Here is a 17,502-nt window from a genome sequence, read left to right as displayed (position 1 = left end):
TAATCAGAAACAAAGTGTTCAGTGAAGTTGAACTTGAAGAAATCCAGAAAATCTGCAAAGCAAATTACCATCAGACCACAGCACAGACAGCAGCAGAGACTCCAGCAACACTTGGAATGGTGGAACAGATTGAACCAGAAGAAAGTGTGGAGCTTTTGCAAGAATTTGATGAACCAGCACTTGAAACACCTGCTGAACCACCAGGAACCTTGACAGCAAGACAACAAGAGCTCAAGAATAAGATCATGGCTCATGCTGCAGCAAATGCAATAAGACAGCGGCTCCCAACTCTAAAAACAGTGCCCAAGAGACACCTGGCGCCTCTCATGAAAGATGTGAATGCAGTACTCTCCACTGTCCAAATAACATCAATTGAACAAACAAACCAGTTTGCCTACAGTGCAGCAGTGATAGTAACAGAAGAGCTTGGGCTCCTACAACCAAGGCACCCCCAAATAAAATCGACTGGAAAACCAAAGTGGAAGGTCAGGCTAGAGTTGAAAATCAAGAAACTTAGATCAGATGCAAGTAACATGAAAAATATGAAAGAGAAGAAACTGAAAAATGACAAAATCAAGCAATACCTGATCAGAAAGTACTGGCTGAACATCAGAAAAATTGAAGAAGCCTTGGAAATTGTGAAAGAACAAATTACAGCAACAGCCAGAAAAATTGAAAGATATGAAGCCAGAATCATCCAGTACAGACAAAATCAACTATTTCAATCAGACCAAAGACAGTTCTACCAGAGCCTGAACCAAACAACAGACACAGTAACCATAAAGCCAGAGAAAACTGCAACAATGAAGTTCTGGAAAGAGCTTTGGGAAAATAATAAGAACTACAACAAAAACGCTGGGTGGATAAAGGAGTTTGAAGGAAAATTCTCACAGAACAAAATGGAACAGATGGAAATAACAACTGAAATGATCAGCAAACAAGTGCAAAAAGTCAAGAACTGGACATCGCCTGGCAGTGATCAACTCCATGGATTTTGGCTCAAACATCTGATTAGTTTAGATGGAAAAATGGCCCAACAATTCAATGAGATGCTGCAGAAAGGAAGTATCAGTGAATGGCTAACGGCTGGAAGAACTTACCTGATACAAAAGGATCCAGCAAAAGGAGCAGCACCAGGAAACTACAGGCCAATAACGTGTCTGCCCACTATGTTTAAACTACTGACTGGCATCATAGCTGACAGAATTCAAGACTATCTTGAAGAAAAAAACATCTTGCCAGATGAACAGAAAGGCAACAAACGGAAAAGCAGGGGCACAAAAGACCAGTTATTGATTGACAAAATGATTCTGGAGAACTGTAAAAGCCGAAAAGCTAATCTTCACATGACGTGGATTGACTACTAAAAGGCCTTTGACTCACTCCCACACAGCTGGATCATCAAGTGCCTGGATGCCATCGGGATTAGTAAAAACGTTGGCACCTTCATTGAAAACATGATGGAGCACTGGAAAACTGAACTGTTTGTTGGAAATGAAAGCTATGTACTTGTCAACATCAGGAAAGAATTTTCCAGGGAGACTCATTGTCCCCTCTGCTTTTCATTATTGCCATGATCCCTCTGTCAACAATCTTACAAAAAACAAATCTCGGCTATCAAACATCTAAGAATTCTAACAAAATTTCGCATCTGATGTACATGGATGACCTGAAGCTGTATGGGAAAACGGAAACTGAAATCCAGTCTCTGACTAACACTGTCCGAATTTTTAGCACTGATATCAGCATGGAGTTTGGCTTGGACAAATGTTCGACAGTGGCATTGAAGAAGGGAAAAATCATTGAAAGTGAGGGCATAAATATGCCTAATGGCCAAACAATAAAGTGTCACCAGCCAGAGGCCTATAAATATCTGGGCATATTACAGCTGGACAACATCAAGCATGAACATGTGAAGACTGTGGTCAGTAAAGAATACACACAAAGGGTCAGAAAAATTCTCAAAAGCAAGCTCAATGGAGGCAACACCATCAAGGCCATAAATACCTGGGCCATACCTGTCATAAGATATACTGCTGGCATCATAAACTGGACACAAATGGAACTGGACAATTTGGACAGAAAAACAAGAAAACTCATGACCATTCATCATTCACTGCACCCTCGCAGTGATGTTGACCAGCTATATCTGCCTAGAAGATCAGGGGGCAGAGGACTCTTACAAGTCAAACAAGCAGTCAAAGAAGAAGAACATGCCCTGGCAGAATATATAAAGCAAAGTGAAGAACCTGCTTTGATTGAAGTCAAAAATCAGAAACTCCTCAAAGCACAGCAGACAAAAAACCAGTACAAGAAAGCCACACTACAAACTAGAGCTGACAGCTGGCACAACAAAACATTGCATGGGAAGTTCCTTGACAAAATTGAAGGAAAAGCTGATAAGGAGAAGACCTGGCTGTGGCTCACAAATGGGACCCTGAAGAAGGAGACAGAAGGCCTGATCCTTGCAGCCCAGGAGCAAGCCATCAGAACAAATGCAATTAAGGCCAAGATCGAAAAATCAGCTGTTGACCCAAAATGCAGACTGTGCAAGGAAACCGATGAAACCATTGATCATATCCTCAGCTGCTGTAAGAAAATTGCACAGACAGACTACAAACAGAGGCACAACTATGTGGCCCAAATGATCCATTGGAACTTATGCCTCAAGTACCACCTCCCAGCAGCAAAGAACTGGTGGGATCACAAACCTGCAAAAGTATTTAAAGGTCAAAACGCACACTTTGTACTTTGCCCCAGAAACTAATTGGTAGCCAGCGGAGTGACTACCAATATGCTATATAATATAAGATAGGCATAATATGCTCACTCCTAGATGTCCCTGTAACTAATCTGGCTGCCATATTTTGAACCAGCTGGAGTGTCCAAGCTTGGTACAAAGGTAGCCCAATGTAAAGCACATTGCAGAAGTCCAACCTTGAGGTTACCGGTGTGTGCACTACTATCTTCAGGTCCTCCAAATCTAGAAAGGGGCTCAGCTGGTATATCAGCCAAAGCTGATTTTAAGTACTGATATGGAAATCCAACTGGCTGTGGCAGAATAAAAGTTGACAAGGCTTGTTACCATAAGTGTGTGAAAAACTGGCTGTATTCTAGAAAATGTGGTTGTTAAAAATCAGCAAAAATGAGCAGCTCTTTGGAAGTGACAAACGAGATGGCCTTTTAAGAGCTGGAAATCAAACATCTTGAAAGCTCCACTGAATTCAAAGCTATGACAAAAGTTCTTACTTTTGTTTCCAGTGTAATAGGTGCAATTCAGAAAAAATGTCTATAATTATTAATAATTATTATTTTGCCTCTTGTATCCAGTTGTAGGTTACACATTTGCCACCTTGTCAGTGATAGTTGCTGGGTTGTTTGAGGTGCACAGGAAACATTTCCCTTCAGTGGAACAGTCTGTTTCGGGCAAAATGCTCCTTGTTTCCTCCATGCCGTGTGTCCATCTGGCCCCTCAATACATCTTGCTTGGCGTAGCAGAAGCTCTGGTGACTCCCACCTGTAAGAAAACCATTTTATTTCATTTTCTAGTCTTAAAACCAACTGACTTGAGCACAGAATGACATCTGTTTGAACAGGGGCGGCTTGAGTACCTTTAATCAGAATCTTCACCCCTGGCGTTCTTCCACCGCTTTTCTGAGCAGGCTCATTCATCATTCGAACAGAAAGCTTCATTTGTCATTGTGGTTGTTACCGCTGTGTAGTGAACACTAATGTTCTTTGTGGTTAGGAGAAATGTCTAATTGGCCACCTCTGGTGGGGCTTTCCATTCATTACATCTGGTAAATGTGCTGAAGATAAGATGAGGAAGATAAGAAGTGGAGATGCCAGCAGTAGAGTTTCCAAAATTTCACAGATGAAAATGAGGATGAGAATCAGTAGCGTGTCTCCTATCTGAAATGCTTGGGACCAGAAGGCTTTGGGAATATCTGTATTTGCATATTTGTACATAATGAGATATCCTAGAGATCCAGCCCCAGTTTAAACATGAAAATAATTTATGTTTCATAAACACCTTATATACAAATTAATTAAAGGTAATTTTGTACCATAGTTTTTAAATAATTATGTACATAAAGCAAAGTTAGTTGAACTTTCAAAAAGCAAAGGTGCCACAATTTCAGCCACTCATGTGAACAATTTTGGAGTATTTTGGGATTTCCCATAAGGAATTATTTATTTATTTATTCATTTACAGTGTTTATATTCCGCCCTTCTCACCCCGAAGGGGACTCAGGGCGGATCACATTATGTACATATAGGGCAAACATTCAATGCCCATAAACATATCGAACCGAGACAGAGACAACAGACAGACAGACGCAGAGGCAATTTAACCTTCTCTTGAGGGGATGTTCGATTCTGGCCACAGGGGGGAGCAGCTGCTTCATCATCCACTCTGATGGCACTTCCTTACTTCCTCATTCCAACGTTGTAAATTAGTTAAACTTGCCTCCCCACTTTTATAAGTGGTACCTTATTTCCTACTTGATAGATGCAACTATCTTTCAGGTTGCTAGGTCAGCAACGAGCAGGGGCTATATTTTATTTTTAATTGACGGGTGCTCACCCCGCCACGGGCTGGCCTCGAACTCATGACCTCATGGTCAGAGTGATTTATTGTAGCAGCTGTTTACCAGCCTGCGCCACAGCCCGGCCCTATCCTCAATCTGTTTGGCCAAACAGTGTCAGAGTTTGATTAAGATGACAAAAGTAATGAATAAGGAAAATAGATAAGCTAAGAGGTGTTGCAGAAATTGGATTTTGCCCGAGTCTGTTGGGAAGAGCACAATTATGCAATAAAGAGTGTGGTATGACATTCTTGTTATACTTTTCAAGTCATTTTCTTGTGTTTTTTTTATTAAGGTTCCTTCATTATATTCAAATTTGTGCCAGACAGAATTAGAGGGATCGCCATGCAAGTTTCAACTTTCTTCAGTGGAGTTGGCTGCATTACGGGAGCGCTTTTCATCCAAGCAGTTTACTATGGCTCACAAGGTGAAGCAATCCTTATGCATAGGAAAATCTCTCTGTCTCTCTCTTTGGAGATTTTTACCCTCTTTCTATTGGTTATTGACTTTGGTTAGCAGCGTATTAAAAAAATCCAGATGCCAGCAGTTTATTGATCTCTTTTTTGTGATTAAGATAGGTCACTAAGATGCAGCCAGATTCATCAAAATGTAATAAATCATTCCTTTTCTGAAAGACACAATAATTAGCGTGCGGTGTCTTAATAGGGCTTCCTTCCATCCTCCAAAATTGAACATTAGTTCTTTAACAGAAAACTGCTACTAACATCGGAGATATGCCTTTGAGCATAGATATTCTTCTGACATGGAATGTTAAGGGAATGTCGTACTTCCACCTAGCACTTGCAGCAAGGGATTGACTTCTATTTATATGTTTTCCACCTTTTAAAGTAGATATGAATGAAGCTTGAATCATCTATTTTGAGTTTCTCTTAAATCACCCACTAGACCTTCTCTAAAACAACACTGCAAGCTGGAGTAGGTTCATTTGCAGGATGGTTGGTTCTCCAGCTTTGAAAGCCTTCAAACAGAAATTGGATGGACATCTTTCAGAGGTGCATTAGTTGTGCATTCCTGTATGGCAATAATTGGATTAGGTGGCCTTTGTGGTTCCTTCCTAGTCTAAGATCATGTGATTCCTTGTATCTTGAAGTTCCAGAGCACATCAGAGCATAGGGTTAGGATTCCATCTAGATTTAAAAACCATTTAATGCAGTGTCAAGCCAGTGTTGAAGAAAGTGGTTTCAATGTGCCGAATGATTATACAGGAAATCCTGGAACCAGTTTGAGTCCTCGATGGTGTTTACACAAACCACAGAACATTAAAGAACATTAAAGAACATGCACTTTTGTGTATGTGCACTTTTGTAGGAGTTTATTGTCTGGCTGCCACAGGTTCAAACTAATTTCAAACTGCATTAAATGGACAATGTAGATAGGACCTTAAAAAGCAAGAACATTTTAAAATAGAAGTATATGGCTGCCGAGCCTTGAAGAATTAGTAACTGTGGGTAAGAATTGTCTTTGAATCTACTTTATGGCAGACTTTTTAAATATTTGAGAATTTATGTCAAGCTGCCCACTCTCAGTTCACCTTCTTATTTTCCACCTCTTATTTTTTGAAAGATACCTGGTTGGCTGGAGACTCTCTTAACTCCCCCTAAATTAATTTATCATTTTTACTGCTATCCTTTTTGCTAAATGTTAAGGTCAAAAATCTCCCCGAGGTGCCAAGCAATCGTAATGCATTCTGCCAGGAGGTGTGAGCAGGTGCGTGAATTGCGATAATTTAACTATGAGGTCGGGTGGTTCCATTTTGCTGCACTGGAAATATGCAGTCATAAGATTTCTTTTTTCTTTTCAGTTTGATACAATTAGATGTTATGATTCCTAACCCTCTTGAGGCACTTGAAGGGAGGGAAAAAAATAGAGATGGAGCAAAAGCTGTTCCACTGTTCTTGTCCCCATCACGGTAGTTGTTTGTGTATTTATTTAATTTTATTACAATACAGTCAGCCGACTCTTTCCATGATTCTCCAAAGAATCTCCAAAGAAAATTCCAAAAAGCAAGCCTTGATTTTGAACTCCTGCATAATACTTTTATGAAAACCAAAGAAATCCATGATAACCACTAAGATGTTACTATGGTTAGACCACTGAAATAATCTGTTACAGTCTATAATTATAGACTAATTCCTCATTAAATGAACCCCAAAATAATTTATTGCTAAGGGGAAAATGGCACCAATTAATGGTGGCATTTGGTTTCTAAAGATTCCCAGTTGTAGTCATAAAATATTGGAATTGGAAGCGACTACCAGGGCCTTCAAGTCTAACTCCACCACAAAACCATGATGAAAAACAGCATTCATGAAAGATGCCCATCCAACCCCTATTTAAAGACCTTCAAAGGAAAATCTACCACCATCTCTGAGGCAGTCTAGTCCACGGTCAAACAGTTCTAACAATGAAGTTCTTCCTAATTTTTAGGAGGAATAGCTTTTTTGTCATTTGAACCCATTGGTTCTTTTTCTAGCCTCTGGAGCCACAGAAAACAAGTTCCCTCCATCTTCTACTTGGCATCCCTTCAGATATTTAAAGATGACTAACGGCGCTCCATGCAGTCATGCCGGCCACATGACCTTGGAGGTGTCTATGGACAATGCCGGCTCTTTGGCTTAGAAATGGAGATGAGCACCAACTCCCAGAGTCAGACATGACTGGACTTAATGTCAGAGGAAACCTTTACCTTATCATATGATATGATTACAGGCTGTGGTGGCACAATGGGCTAAACCACTGAGCTGCTGAACTTGCTGACTGGAAGGTTGGTGGTTCAAATCTGCAGGACAGGGTGAGCTCCCACTGTTAGCCCCAGCTTCTGCCAACCTAGCAGTTCGAAAACATGCAAGTATGATCAATAGGTACCGCCTCGGAGGGAAGATAAATGGCACTCCATGCAGTCATGCCAACCACATGACCTAGGAGGTGTCTATGGACAGCATCCCTCAGAGCCGGAAGGGGAAGCTTTTAGCTTTATCTGTGTTTTGTTGTTTCTAGGCATTGAATGTTTGCCTTGTGTTTGTGTATGTTGGAATCCACCCTGAGTTCCCTCGGGGAGATAAGGTGCAATAAATTATTATTATCATTATTATGATTATTATGATTATGATGATGATGATTATTATTATTTTATTATGACACAGCAAACAAGATAGATATGCTGGATTTCGTATCACAAAATCACAAGTCGAACACTTCCCAAGTGTCTAGGACTGTGTGATGTATTTTCGGATGATGCGTGCAGATCCCAGTAGGGTGGCCTTTTGCAGTTGGCAGATCGTGATTTTGTCAATGTCTATTGTTTCCAAATGCCAGCTGAGATCTTTTGGCACGGCACCCAATGCACTGATCACCACCGGGACCACCTGCACTGGTTTCTGCCAGAGTCTTTGAAGTTCAATCTTGAGGTCCTGATAGCGGCTGAGTTTTTCCTGTTGTTTTTCGTCAATGCGACTGTCACCTGGGATGGCGACATCAATGATCCAAACCTTTTTCTTTTCCACAACTGTGATGTCTGGTGTGTTGTGTCCCAGAACTTTGTCAGTCTGGATTCGGAAGTCCCACAGTATCTTTGCATGCTCATTTTCCAATACTTTTGCAGGTTTGTGATCCCACCAGTTCTTTGCTGCTGGCAGGTGGTACTTGAGGCATAAGTTCCAATGAATCATTTGGGCCACATAGTTGTGCCTCTGTTTGTAATCTGTCTGTGCGATTATTATTATTATTATTATTATTATTATTATTATTATTATTATTATTATTAATCTCTTAGTTTTCTCCAAGCTACACACACTCAACTCTCTAGGTTGTTTCTCATAAGAATGGATTCCACACTTTTGATCATCTTGGAGTACATCCAGATTGAAGTCTGATTTTGTTCTTGTTCTTTCTGATTTTCCATTCAGACTTTGTTTTAATTCCATCCCTTTACTCTGGTTCATTTAAACTCAGTATAAAATTGCAAAGAAGAGGAACAAAATCTAGGATTTTTCTAATAGTCTGGATGCCACAATTCTGTGATACATTCAAGTTTTCAATATTTTTCTTGAACTAAGGTGCCCATAACATGAAAGTCCATAACTGAGATTATTTCAGTAGTCTAGATATAGTTTCACCTTGTTAACTATCACTGATTCTTTGGTGTTGTGTATAGTCTTTCATACAGAGATCCAGCATGATGTGATGGTTTGACCATTGGATTATCACTCTGGAGACCACGGTTTGAATCTCTGCTCAGCCATGGAAACCCACTGGGTGGCCATGAGCAATTCACACTCTCTCAGCCACAGAAGGCAAGCTCCCTCGGAACAAATCTTGCCAAGAAACGCCATGATAGTTTTACTTTAGGGTCACCATTAGTCAGCAGTGACTTGAAGGCACAGAACAAGAACAAAACATTTTCTTATTTATCTGATAGTTCCTTCTAAAATATCACTAATTAAAACGATTATGTATTACATAACCTCTTAACACTTTCTGCTGACCTCATCATTTTCTTCTTTCCTGTTCTGATATTTTATAGTATTTTTGCTTTATGTATTTTTGCATTCTGTGGTTTTGACGTTGTAAGCCACCCTGATACATTTTTTTAGGTGAACACCAGCATATGAATCCTTTGGTTTCAAGTTTCAAGTCCAGACAAAGATAATAGTGCCCTCAATCCCTATGAAATCAATACGACAAATTAATTAATTGCAATTAATTTGGGTTCCCCTTACTTCCATGAAACATTAGTGTGATGAACTTTAGACAGAATAGATTAATAATAAATTTAATGTATTAAATTTAATAACAGTTAATTAATTAAATTTAATAACATTTAATTAATTAAATTTAATAGTTTCCCAGGTGGGGATTGCTAGAAGACAATGGCTTGCCTCATGCCTTTGTTCATTGTAGAATTTCATTTAACTGTGGGCTGAATGTGACACTAGTATATAGCAATGGATCCACATCTTCCCATTGCAATTGAGATGGGAGGGGTAGGACCACATTTTTCAAATCTACAGTGACACAGACTTTCAAAAATTGTATCTGCTAGGATACTTATGGCATATTTGCATCTGGTAGCATCTTGTTTGTCTCAAGTTGTGTTTTTCTGGCACAGTAGATAAGATAGTCACCCGGAGCCTTAAGTGGCGTTAATCAATTCTTCAAAAATGCATCTATGAAGGATGGTGTGAATGTGATAAAATAAGACTCCTTGGAAATTTGATGAGTGCAAACAGATGACGGGTGACAGTGATATTTTCAGTACAAGCCGAGGGAACTGATTTCTTAAGGCTCTTTATACCTCCCTTGACATTTTAATGAGACACATGACAAAACCTATCTCCCCCACCCCCCACATGTTACTTGTTAAGGAAATAAGTTTCCCTAAAAGTTGTAATGCAAATATGTACAGTAGAGTTTGGATTAGTGACTAAGAGTGAAGGACATTGGCTTCCACACATTTTCCTTTGACTCCATTTTTTCAGTAACATTGTGCTCTCATTCTTCATGAGATTGATCCTATCTCCCAACTTTTCTACAGAGCTTGAAAAAGGCTTTACTTCTTCTCATTTTGTAGTGATGACACCTACTTTCTAAGAAGTGAGATCTTAGTGGAACATGGGTGCCTATCTGAAGATCCAGCACTATTTATTCCATGATCTCATGACTCCTTCACCCTAATATACACTGTGACATGTTCCAATATGTTTAAAATATAGGGCTCTCATCTGATGACCTCTGGAAGCTTTTCTCTGTTGTTGGTGCTTCATATGATGAATTATCATTGATGGTTATGATGAATATTCTTTCTAACAAATATTGTGTTATATTGGTGTTGGGAGAATATAACTTTACTGAAACAGCTTCACAGACTGCCAGTTCATTTCAGACACAATTCTAAAAGTACTGTACTGACCTATAAAGTACTCTACACCTTAGGTCCAGACTATGTAAAAAACCCCTATCTTCCCATATGAGCCTGTTTGAATTTTATAACCTTAAAAGAAGGACATACTTTCCAGCTCTCTGACCCCCCAGTCTTATGTGGATAGTACAAGGGAGAGAGTGTTCTCAGTGGCTGTTCCTAAACTGTGAAACTCCCTTCACTGAAAAGCAAAGTAAGAAAAAAATAGGGTTAGGCCTCAATCCTAAACTGATTTAGGTAGATCAGTGGTTCCCAACCTTTTTTTGATCAGGGACCACTTGACTAGGGACCACTTTGGCCGGGGACCACTCTCCAACATTAGTACCAAAAGGGTTATAAATCACTTTTTGGTCAACTTTAGATTCAGTTTGGTTATTTGGGGTGCTGATTCAGAAAATTGCATTGGATAGATCACATCAGCTCTAGTTTCTGATACAGAACATATGCCATCCATTAGTCGCCATCTGCTCACCCACATAAAACCATAATAATTGAGAGCTGATGTGGTCTATACAATGCAATTTTCTAAATCAGCACCCAGATAACCTCAGGAACAGGCCTAAAAACGAAGGCACCAAGGCGCCCCTGCTTCCAGGCGCCACATAGAATGGCTCTGTTCAGGGAGGGAGGAGGAGGAGAAGCAGCAGTCAGGAGGCTTGTTGTCATGCCTTTCGTGGGTAGTCAGCCTCTCCCCTCTCGATATCCCCGTTGCCTCAGCACTATAAGAGGGTTTTGCGAGACCAGTCACTCCTGTTGCGAGGGTGTGGTAATGGTGAGGCTGCGGACCATATTTTAGTTCTTGGGGACCACTGGTTGGGAACCACTGGGGTAGATGAAGATGCAATTTATGGAGTCAAAAGTGACTCAGGATCTGAAGCAGATAGAGCAGTAGAAGAAGGGTGAAGCTCTGTTCCCAAGAGATGAATTTAGACCTTTGGCAAAAGTAACCAGTTTTTCTCCTGGTAACTTCTTAAAGGCGGGGGGAGAAAAGGTGTTAAAAAGAAAGTTTGCAGTCCTACCCTCTAGCAGCTGATCTGTACACACAGATATATACACACTGATTTTGTTTTTTGAGATACACTTACTTTCTCCTTGCATTCTTACGGCTCCAGGAATTCTTAAAATGAAAGACTGATTGATTGTGAGCAATAGGTCTAAAAGCTTACGAGGTACTAAAATGGATGTGTATAGTACCTAAGGGTTCAGTCGGCTCACAGTGTTAAATGGCATGTTTTAAACTCAGCCTTGGGAGTATATGCCACAGACTGAACCATACTTGAGAAGTGTGACTGGGAGTGTGTTGTGGGAGAAGGGGTATTATTGAGAGGAGGCCTATTTCAAACATTAAAAGGTGAGGCTTTAAAACTTTCCCAAGACATGAAAGTGCCTGGTAGCACCCCAGAGAGGCTTTTGGGGAACCAATGGCTATTAGAGAGGAGAAATACAAGCAAATATTTTCACCCTCACAAGTTTTGATGTGTATCAACCCGATGTAGCTTCAAAATGGCCTTGGGCACTTTTCTCACTACTCTGGTCAAATTTTTTTCTTATTATCCAAACTGGAGAAAGAGTGTATAGTGGGTGTGTGTGTGTGCTTTCCATGTTAACAGAGGCCTGTGCCCCGACCCCAGTAAATGGAGAGGGCTGGCTATACTGGACAGATTGTTTGCATAGATAGCATACACTTTCCAGTCAGCAGAAATTCCCACAATTTCTCCTGGTTCTGAGAGGCAATTCCCAATTTAGACAAGCGCATTATTGAGTGTACAAAAGGTACCTTTCTTAATATTTGAAGATAATGGAAGCATCTCCAAACAGTTTGGGAAACATAGAATGTCTGCTGTATATCTGCTGACAGATGCTGAATTATCCTACATATATTTATATTCATTAGAACTGTAAATGCCGGGGTGTATATATAAGACTTTATTCACACTATGTAGGGAATGGTCCTACTTCTCTTTTCTTGTTACTATATACAGTAGAGTCTCACTTATCCATGCTAAACGGGCCGGCAGAAGCTTGGATAAGCGACTATCTTGGATAATAAGGAGGGATTAAGGGAAAGCCTATTAAACATCAAATTAGGTTATGATTTTACAAATTAAGCACGTTATACAACAAATTTGTCAGAAAAAGTAGTTCAATACGCAGTAATGTTATGTTGTAATTACTGTATTTACGAATTTAGCACCAAAATATCACGATATATTGAAAACATTGACTACAAAAATGGCTTGGATTATCCAGAAGCTTGGATAAGCGAGGCTTGGATAAGTGAGACTCTACTGTATTATGCTTTGTATTCTTGATAAGTAGAAGGGTTTAAAAGATCTCCATCCCATATTTAAGGCTCCTATGAGGAAGTTCAGACTTCGTCAACTGATTAAATGTATTACTTGAAATGCCTGTAACGTCTTTATTTATTTTTCATACAGGTGACTGGTTTCCAAATATTCTAAATGAGGGCAAGTTGGAGAGATTTTACTTTTTCTTAGCTTCGTTAATGATGATTAATACTTTGGGCTTCTGGACTATTTCACATAGGTAAATCCTTGAACAATCAGTATTAACTTCTGCTTCTACTAGGAGAAACCTTTTCCACTTAAAAGGAGTTTTGCTTGCTTCCAGTAGTATTGACTCCAAGGGCATGGGGATGACCATAATTCTGCAGAGGCTTCTGACCTGGTCTCAAATCTGGAGTACGACAGTAATGCCAACAAATTGTGTCAAAGGAAGTTCCTAATGCCAAAGAGGAGATATCCCCTCAGAAAATAAGACTGGTTAGGGTTGGCTTACTCCAGTACCTTCTCTCAGTCTATAGCTTTTCATTCAGTATAAAAGCATTCAATCTATCCCCTTTTCTCATTCTTCCCAAATAGTTTTGATTGGATTTAAACACTAAATATAGTTGACACACCCAAATAATAGATTGCACTGTACTGACAGCATTGTGCAGTGGTTTGAGTATCGGTGGCCATGAAAACCCACTGGAGGACCTTTGATGAGTCACGTTCTCTCAGCCCCAGAAATAAGTCATGGGTCCACCTTAGAGTAGCCAGAAGTCAGAACCAAATGGAAGACACTCAACAACAAACTGTATAGTAAAAGAGATTTAATTTATTTTTGTTGTTCAGATACAATAACCTCTGGCAAGACTATGGCGAAGGATTCAGAGGGAGTCTTCTTCAAGAACAACTTTTACAGCATGAGAAATCACTTGAATTTTATGACAGTATCCTAGATTGTCCCTCTCCATTGTCTCCTGTGGAGATTATCCTGTGAAATCTTGCTCAGAAAACATCTGGTTGAGCATTCCATGCAGTTAGTTAGTCATCAGAGTAGTGTCTGTCAAATTTTTAACAATGCATTGTATTCTATGTTTATGAATAGGCTTAATAATAGATTGCTGTTTGGCTTATTCATGGGTGTGTGTGTGTGATTGATATATATGGGACCTCCTTAACCATCAAGGCAGCAAGTTGCATAGAATAGCTGAAGATCAGGATATACAGCCGAGTAAACTAGCAACATATACATATATATATACACACACACACACACACACATATATATGTATGTATGTATGTATGTATATGTATATGCATATGTATATGCTGCTAGTTTACTCGGCTGTATATCCTGATCTTCAGCTATTCTATGCAACTTGCTGCCTTGACGATTAAGGAGGTCTCTCAACTGACAGAGACTTTCAATTGTCCAGTCGCAATATTTATCACTTCATGTACTGTATATGTGACTTCATGCCCAAGTTTGACATTTCATATTTAATAAAGTTTCCTATAACACAATATTGAACCATACTGCCAAGTCTCTTGTTTATGCTAAATGGGTTTTAGTAGGGGGGCTGGGAAAGAGAATATGAGCAGTGACAAGAAACAGTACCAATAATAGTAATGCATATGATGCAAAAATGCAGAGAAGCATCTGGCTGTCTCCCTATGACCAGATGGGAAGTGATAGCATCATCTACTGCGGTCTCCTTCCCTTTATTTGCCAGTCCACAGGATCTGTAGAACTCTTCTCTGGCACATCTCAAAAGTATTGATTTTCTTCCTTTCACAACCATACATAAAAATGAAAAATACAATGTCACGGACCACCTTAACTTTAGTGTTCAATGATATATCTTGACATTTCAAGATCTTCTCTAGTTCCTTCATAGCTACCCTTCCAAATCTTAGTTTTCTTCTGATTTCTTGACTGCAGCCTCCATTCTGAGCCAAGGTATGAAAACCCCATTTCAATGTCCTCATTGTCTTCCTAAATGTTATGTTAATGATCTATGGTCATTAAGTGTGTTTTCTGAACGTTCAGCTATAAACCTGCCTTTGCACTTTAGTCCTTAAATGTCTTCAGTAACACCAGCCAACACACATTTTGGTGCCTCAAATGTTCTGGGTATATCTGAACTGCTGATTCCAAAAATGGCAATAGTTTTCCCCTACCAGCTCTATGTTTTGAGATATAGAACAAATGGTTACTTACTACCAGTTGCTATCTACTCACCCACAGAAAACCATAATAACCATATCTAAGAAACTAGAGCTGATGGGGTCCATCCGATGCAATTTTCTGAATCAGTGCCCCAAATAACCCCAGGAACAGGCCTAAAAATCAATACACCAAGAAAACACTTTTTGTTAGGCTGTGTAATTGCTCTTAGTTTTTGTTGTTCTACAGCACAGATCTATTACTCATCATCTCAGCCCACTAACTAGTTGTTAAGCCTTTTCAGTCTGCACAGCAACAGACAAAACAAACTTCCGTTTATATCTCAGCAGATGACCAAACATGCTGTGAATGAGTTAAATGGACCTGATGAAATACATTACATGTGGCTTTTTAAAAAAGAAAATTGAATCAGTTCCAAATACTACAAGCAAGACAAAGCATGTGGGACATTGTCTCAGGTAGAATGTGAGGGAGAGGGGGGTAGCAAAAAGGGGTGTAGAGAGAGAGATCAGTGGCAGGGATTAAGCTATCCATCTGTTGAGTTTGCACTGATGATGGAGCACATGTTCTCCATTGCAATGAGATGCGTTAAAAGAGCATTTTTCATTTCCAGTGCCTAGCAACAAAGTCATTCAGCACCTGCAATAGTTTAAACATTAAGTATAATTGGCTTTGCTTGACATAAATCTGCAGTTTTGTAAATAAGAACAGGGTAGTCTTAGCGTCATACCAATTAGCAGAAAGGAATGCTTGCTTTACTGATGCCTGCTGTTTTTGGAGAGGATAGATGGGTCTCTTCATTTATTTATTTTCAAGTCTTCTAAACTAGTCTTTCTTTAATCCTCAAAAGTGATCTCAGGGTGGTGCACATAAAACAGAGTGGCTGCTATCCTACATTATGATTGTGTAGCATAAATCCAGACTTGCATAGTGATGTCGTGATTGCCACTGGACCATCCTTTTGAGTTGGGAAAACTATTATTTATCTGGCAGTGTTCCTGGTTATTGTTCCACTGTGCAATGGGCAATTCACAGCGGCTATGTCTGCAATTTTAGAGAATCAAGTGCTCAATTGAAGACACTGATGAATAATCATGGACAAGAAGGTAGAAGAGGCAACAAGAGGATCAGCAACTCTTGATCTAATCTTAACAAATGTGGAAGACCTGATCAATACAGTTGAAGTGGTTGGATCCTTAGGGGCAAGTGACCATGTGCTCCTGGAGTTTGCAATACAAAGGAATGCTGAAACTAAGACAAGTCAAACACGCATTCTCGACTTTAAGAGAGCTGACTTCCAAAAAATGAAGGAATTACTGAGCGGCATTCCATGGACACCAATATTAAAAAACAAGGGAGTTAAGGATGGATGGGAGTTTTTCAAAAGTGAAATACTCGAGGCGCAAATGCAAACAGTGCCAACAAAGAAGAAAAATAAGACAAGTGCAAAGAAGCCAGAATGGATGTCCAAAGAACTTCTAACTGAGCTAAAGCTCAAAAGTGACATGCACAAGAAGTGGAAAAGGGGAGAAATCACCAAAGAAGAATTCAAACGTATAGCCAACACCTGTAGGGAAAAGGTTCGCAAGGCTAAAGCACAAAATGAGCTCAGGCTTGCCAGGGACATAAAAAACAACAAAAAAGGCTTTTTTGCTTACGTTGGTAGAAAAAGGAAGAAAAAGGAGGCGATAGGGCCTCTGCAAGGAGAAGATGGGGTGATGGCGACAGGGGACAGGGAAAAGGCAGAACTGCTCAATACCTTCTTTGCCTCGGTCTTCTCACAAAAAGAAAGCCATCTTCAACCTCAGCAACATGGAATGGGCGAAGGATTGGGGGAACTCCAACCCCAAATAGGGAAACAAGTTGTCCAGGAACACCTGGCCTCTCTAAACGAATTCAAGTCCCCAGGGCCAGATCAGCTACATCCAAGAGTATTGAAGGAATTAGCGGAAGTTATTTCAGAACCACTAGCAATTATCTTCGAGAGTTCTTGGAGAACGGGAGAAGTCCCAGCAGATTGGAGGAGGGCGAATGTGGTCCCTATCTTCAAGAAGGGAAAAAAGAACGACCCAAACAATTACCGTCCAGTCAGCCTCACATCGATACCAGGCAAGATTCTGGAAAAGATCATCAAGGAAGTGGTCTGCGAACACTTAGAAACAAATGCGGTCATTGCTAATAGTCAACACGGATTTACCAAAAACAAGTCATGCCAGACTAATCTGATCTCTTTTTTCGATAGAGTTACGAGTTGGGTCGATACAGGGAATGCTGTGGATGTAGCCTACCTGGATTTCAGTAAGGCCTTCGACAAAGTCCCCCACGACCTTCTGGCAAATAAACTAGTAAAATGTGGACTAGACAAAACTACGGTTAGGTGGATCTGCAATTGGCTAAGCGAACGAACCCAAAGGGTGCTCACCAATGCGTCATCTTCATCATGGAAAGAAGTGACAAGTGGAGTGCCGCAGGGTTCCGTCCTGGGCCCGGTTCTGTTCA

The 17,502-nt window shown here is 40.0% G+C and overlaps 1 protein-coding gene across 6 annotated transcripts in view; it reads left to right on the top strand.

Moving 5' to 3' along the window:
- The window catches only part of slc15a5 (solute carrier family 15 member 5), a 63,394-nt gene extending 49,375 nt beyond the window's left edge, over positions 1-14,019 (top strand). For 4 of the 6 annotated variants that reach the window (XM_008118618.3, XM_008118617.3, XM_008118619.3 and 1 more), the window contains 4 exons: positions 3,331-3,519; positions 4,885-5,016; positions 12,966-13,074; positions 13,665-14,019. In XM_008118618.3, the coding sequence (XP_008116825.2) occupies positions 3,331-3,519; positions 4,885-5,016; positions 12,966-13,074; positions 13,665-13,812 (578 nt within the window). In that variant the 3' untranslated portion in view covers positions 13,813-14,019. The remainder of the gene's footprint in view (positions 1-3,330; positions 3,520-4,884; positions 5,017-12,965; positions 13,075-13,664) is intronic. The other 2 variants (XM_008118625.3, XM_008118626.3) reach the window with 2 other exon arrangements.
- Positions 14,020-17,502: the final 3,483 nt, after the last annotated feature.

The sequence above is a fragment of the Anolis carolinensis genome, chromosome 5 (genome assembly GCF_035594765.1).
Source record: "Anolis carolinensis isolate JA03-04 chromosome 5, rAnoCar3.1.pri, whole genome shotgun sequence".
Classification (NCBI taxonomy): Eukaryota; Metazoa; Chordata; class Lepidosauria; order Squamata; family Dactyloidae; genus Anolis; species Anolis carolinensis.
The sequence above is the reverse complement of the archived record's forward strand: the minus strand, read 5'-3'. Positions and strand labels throughout refer to the sequence as shown.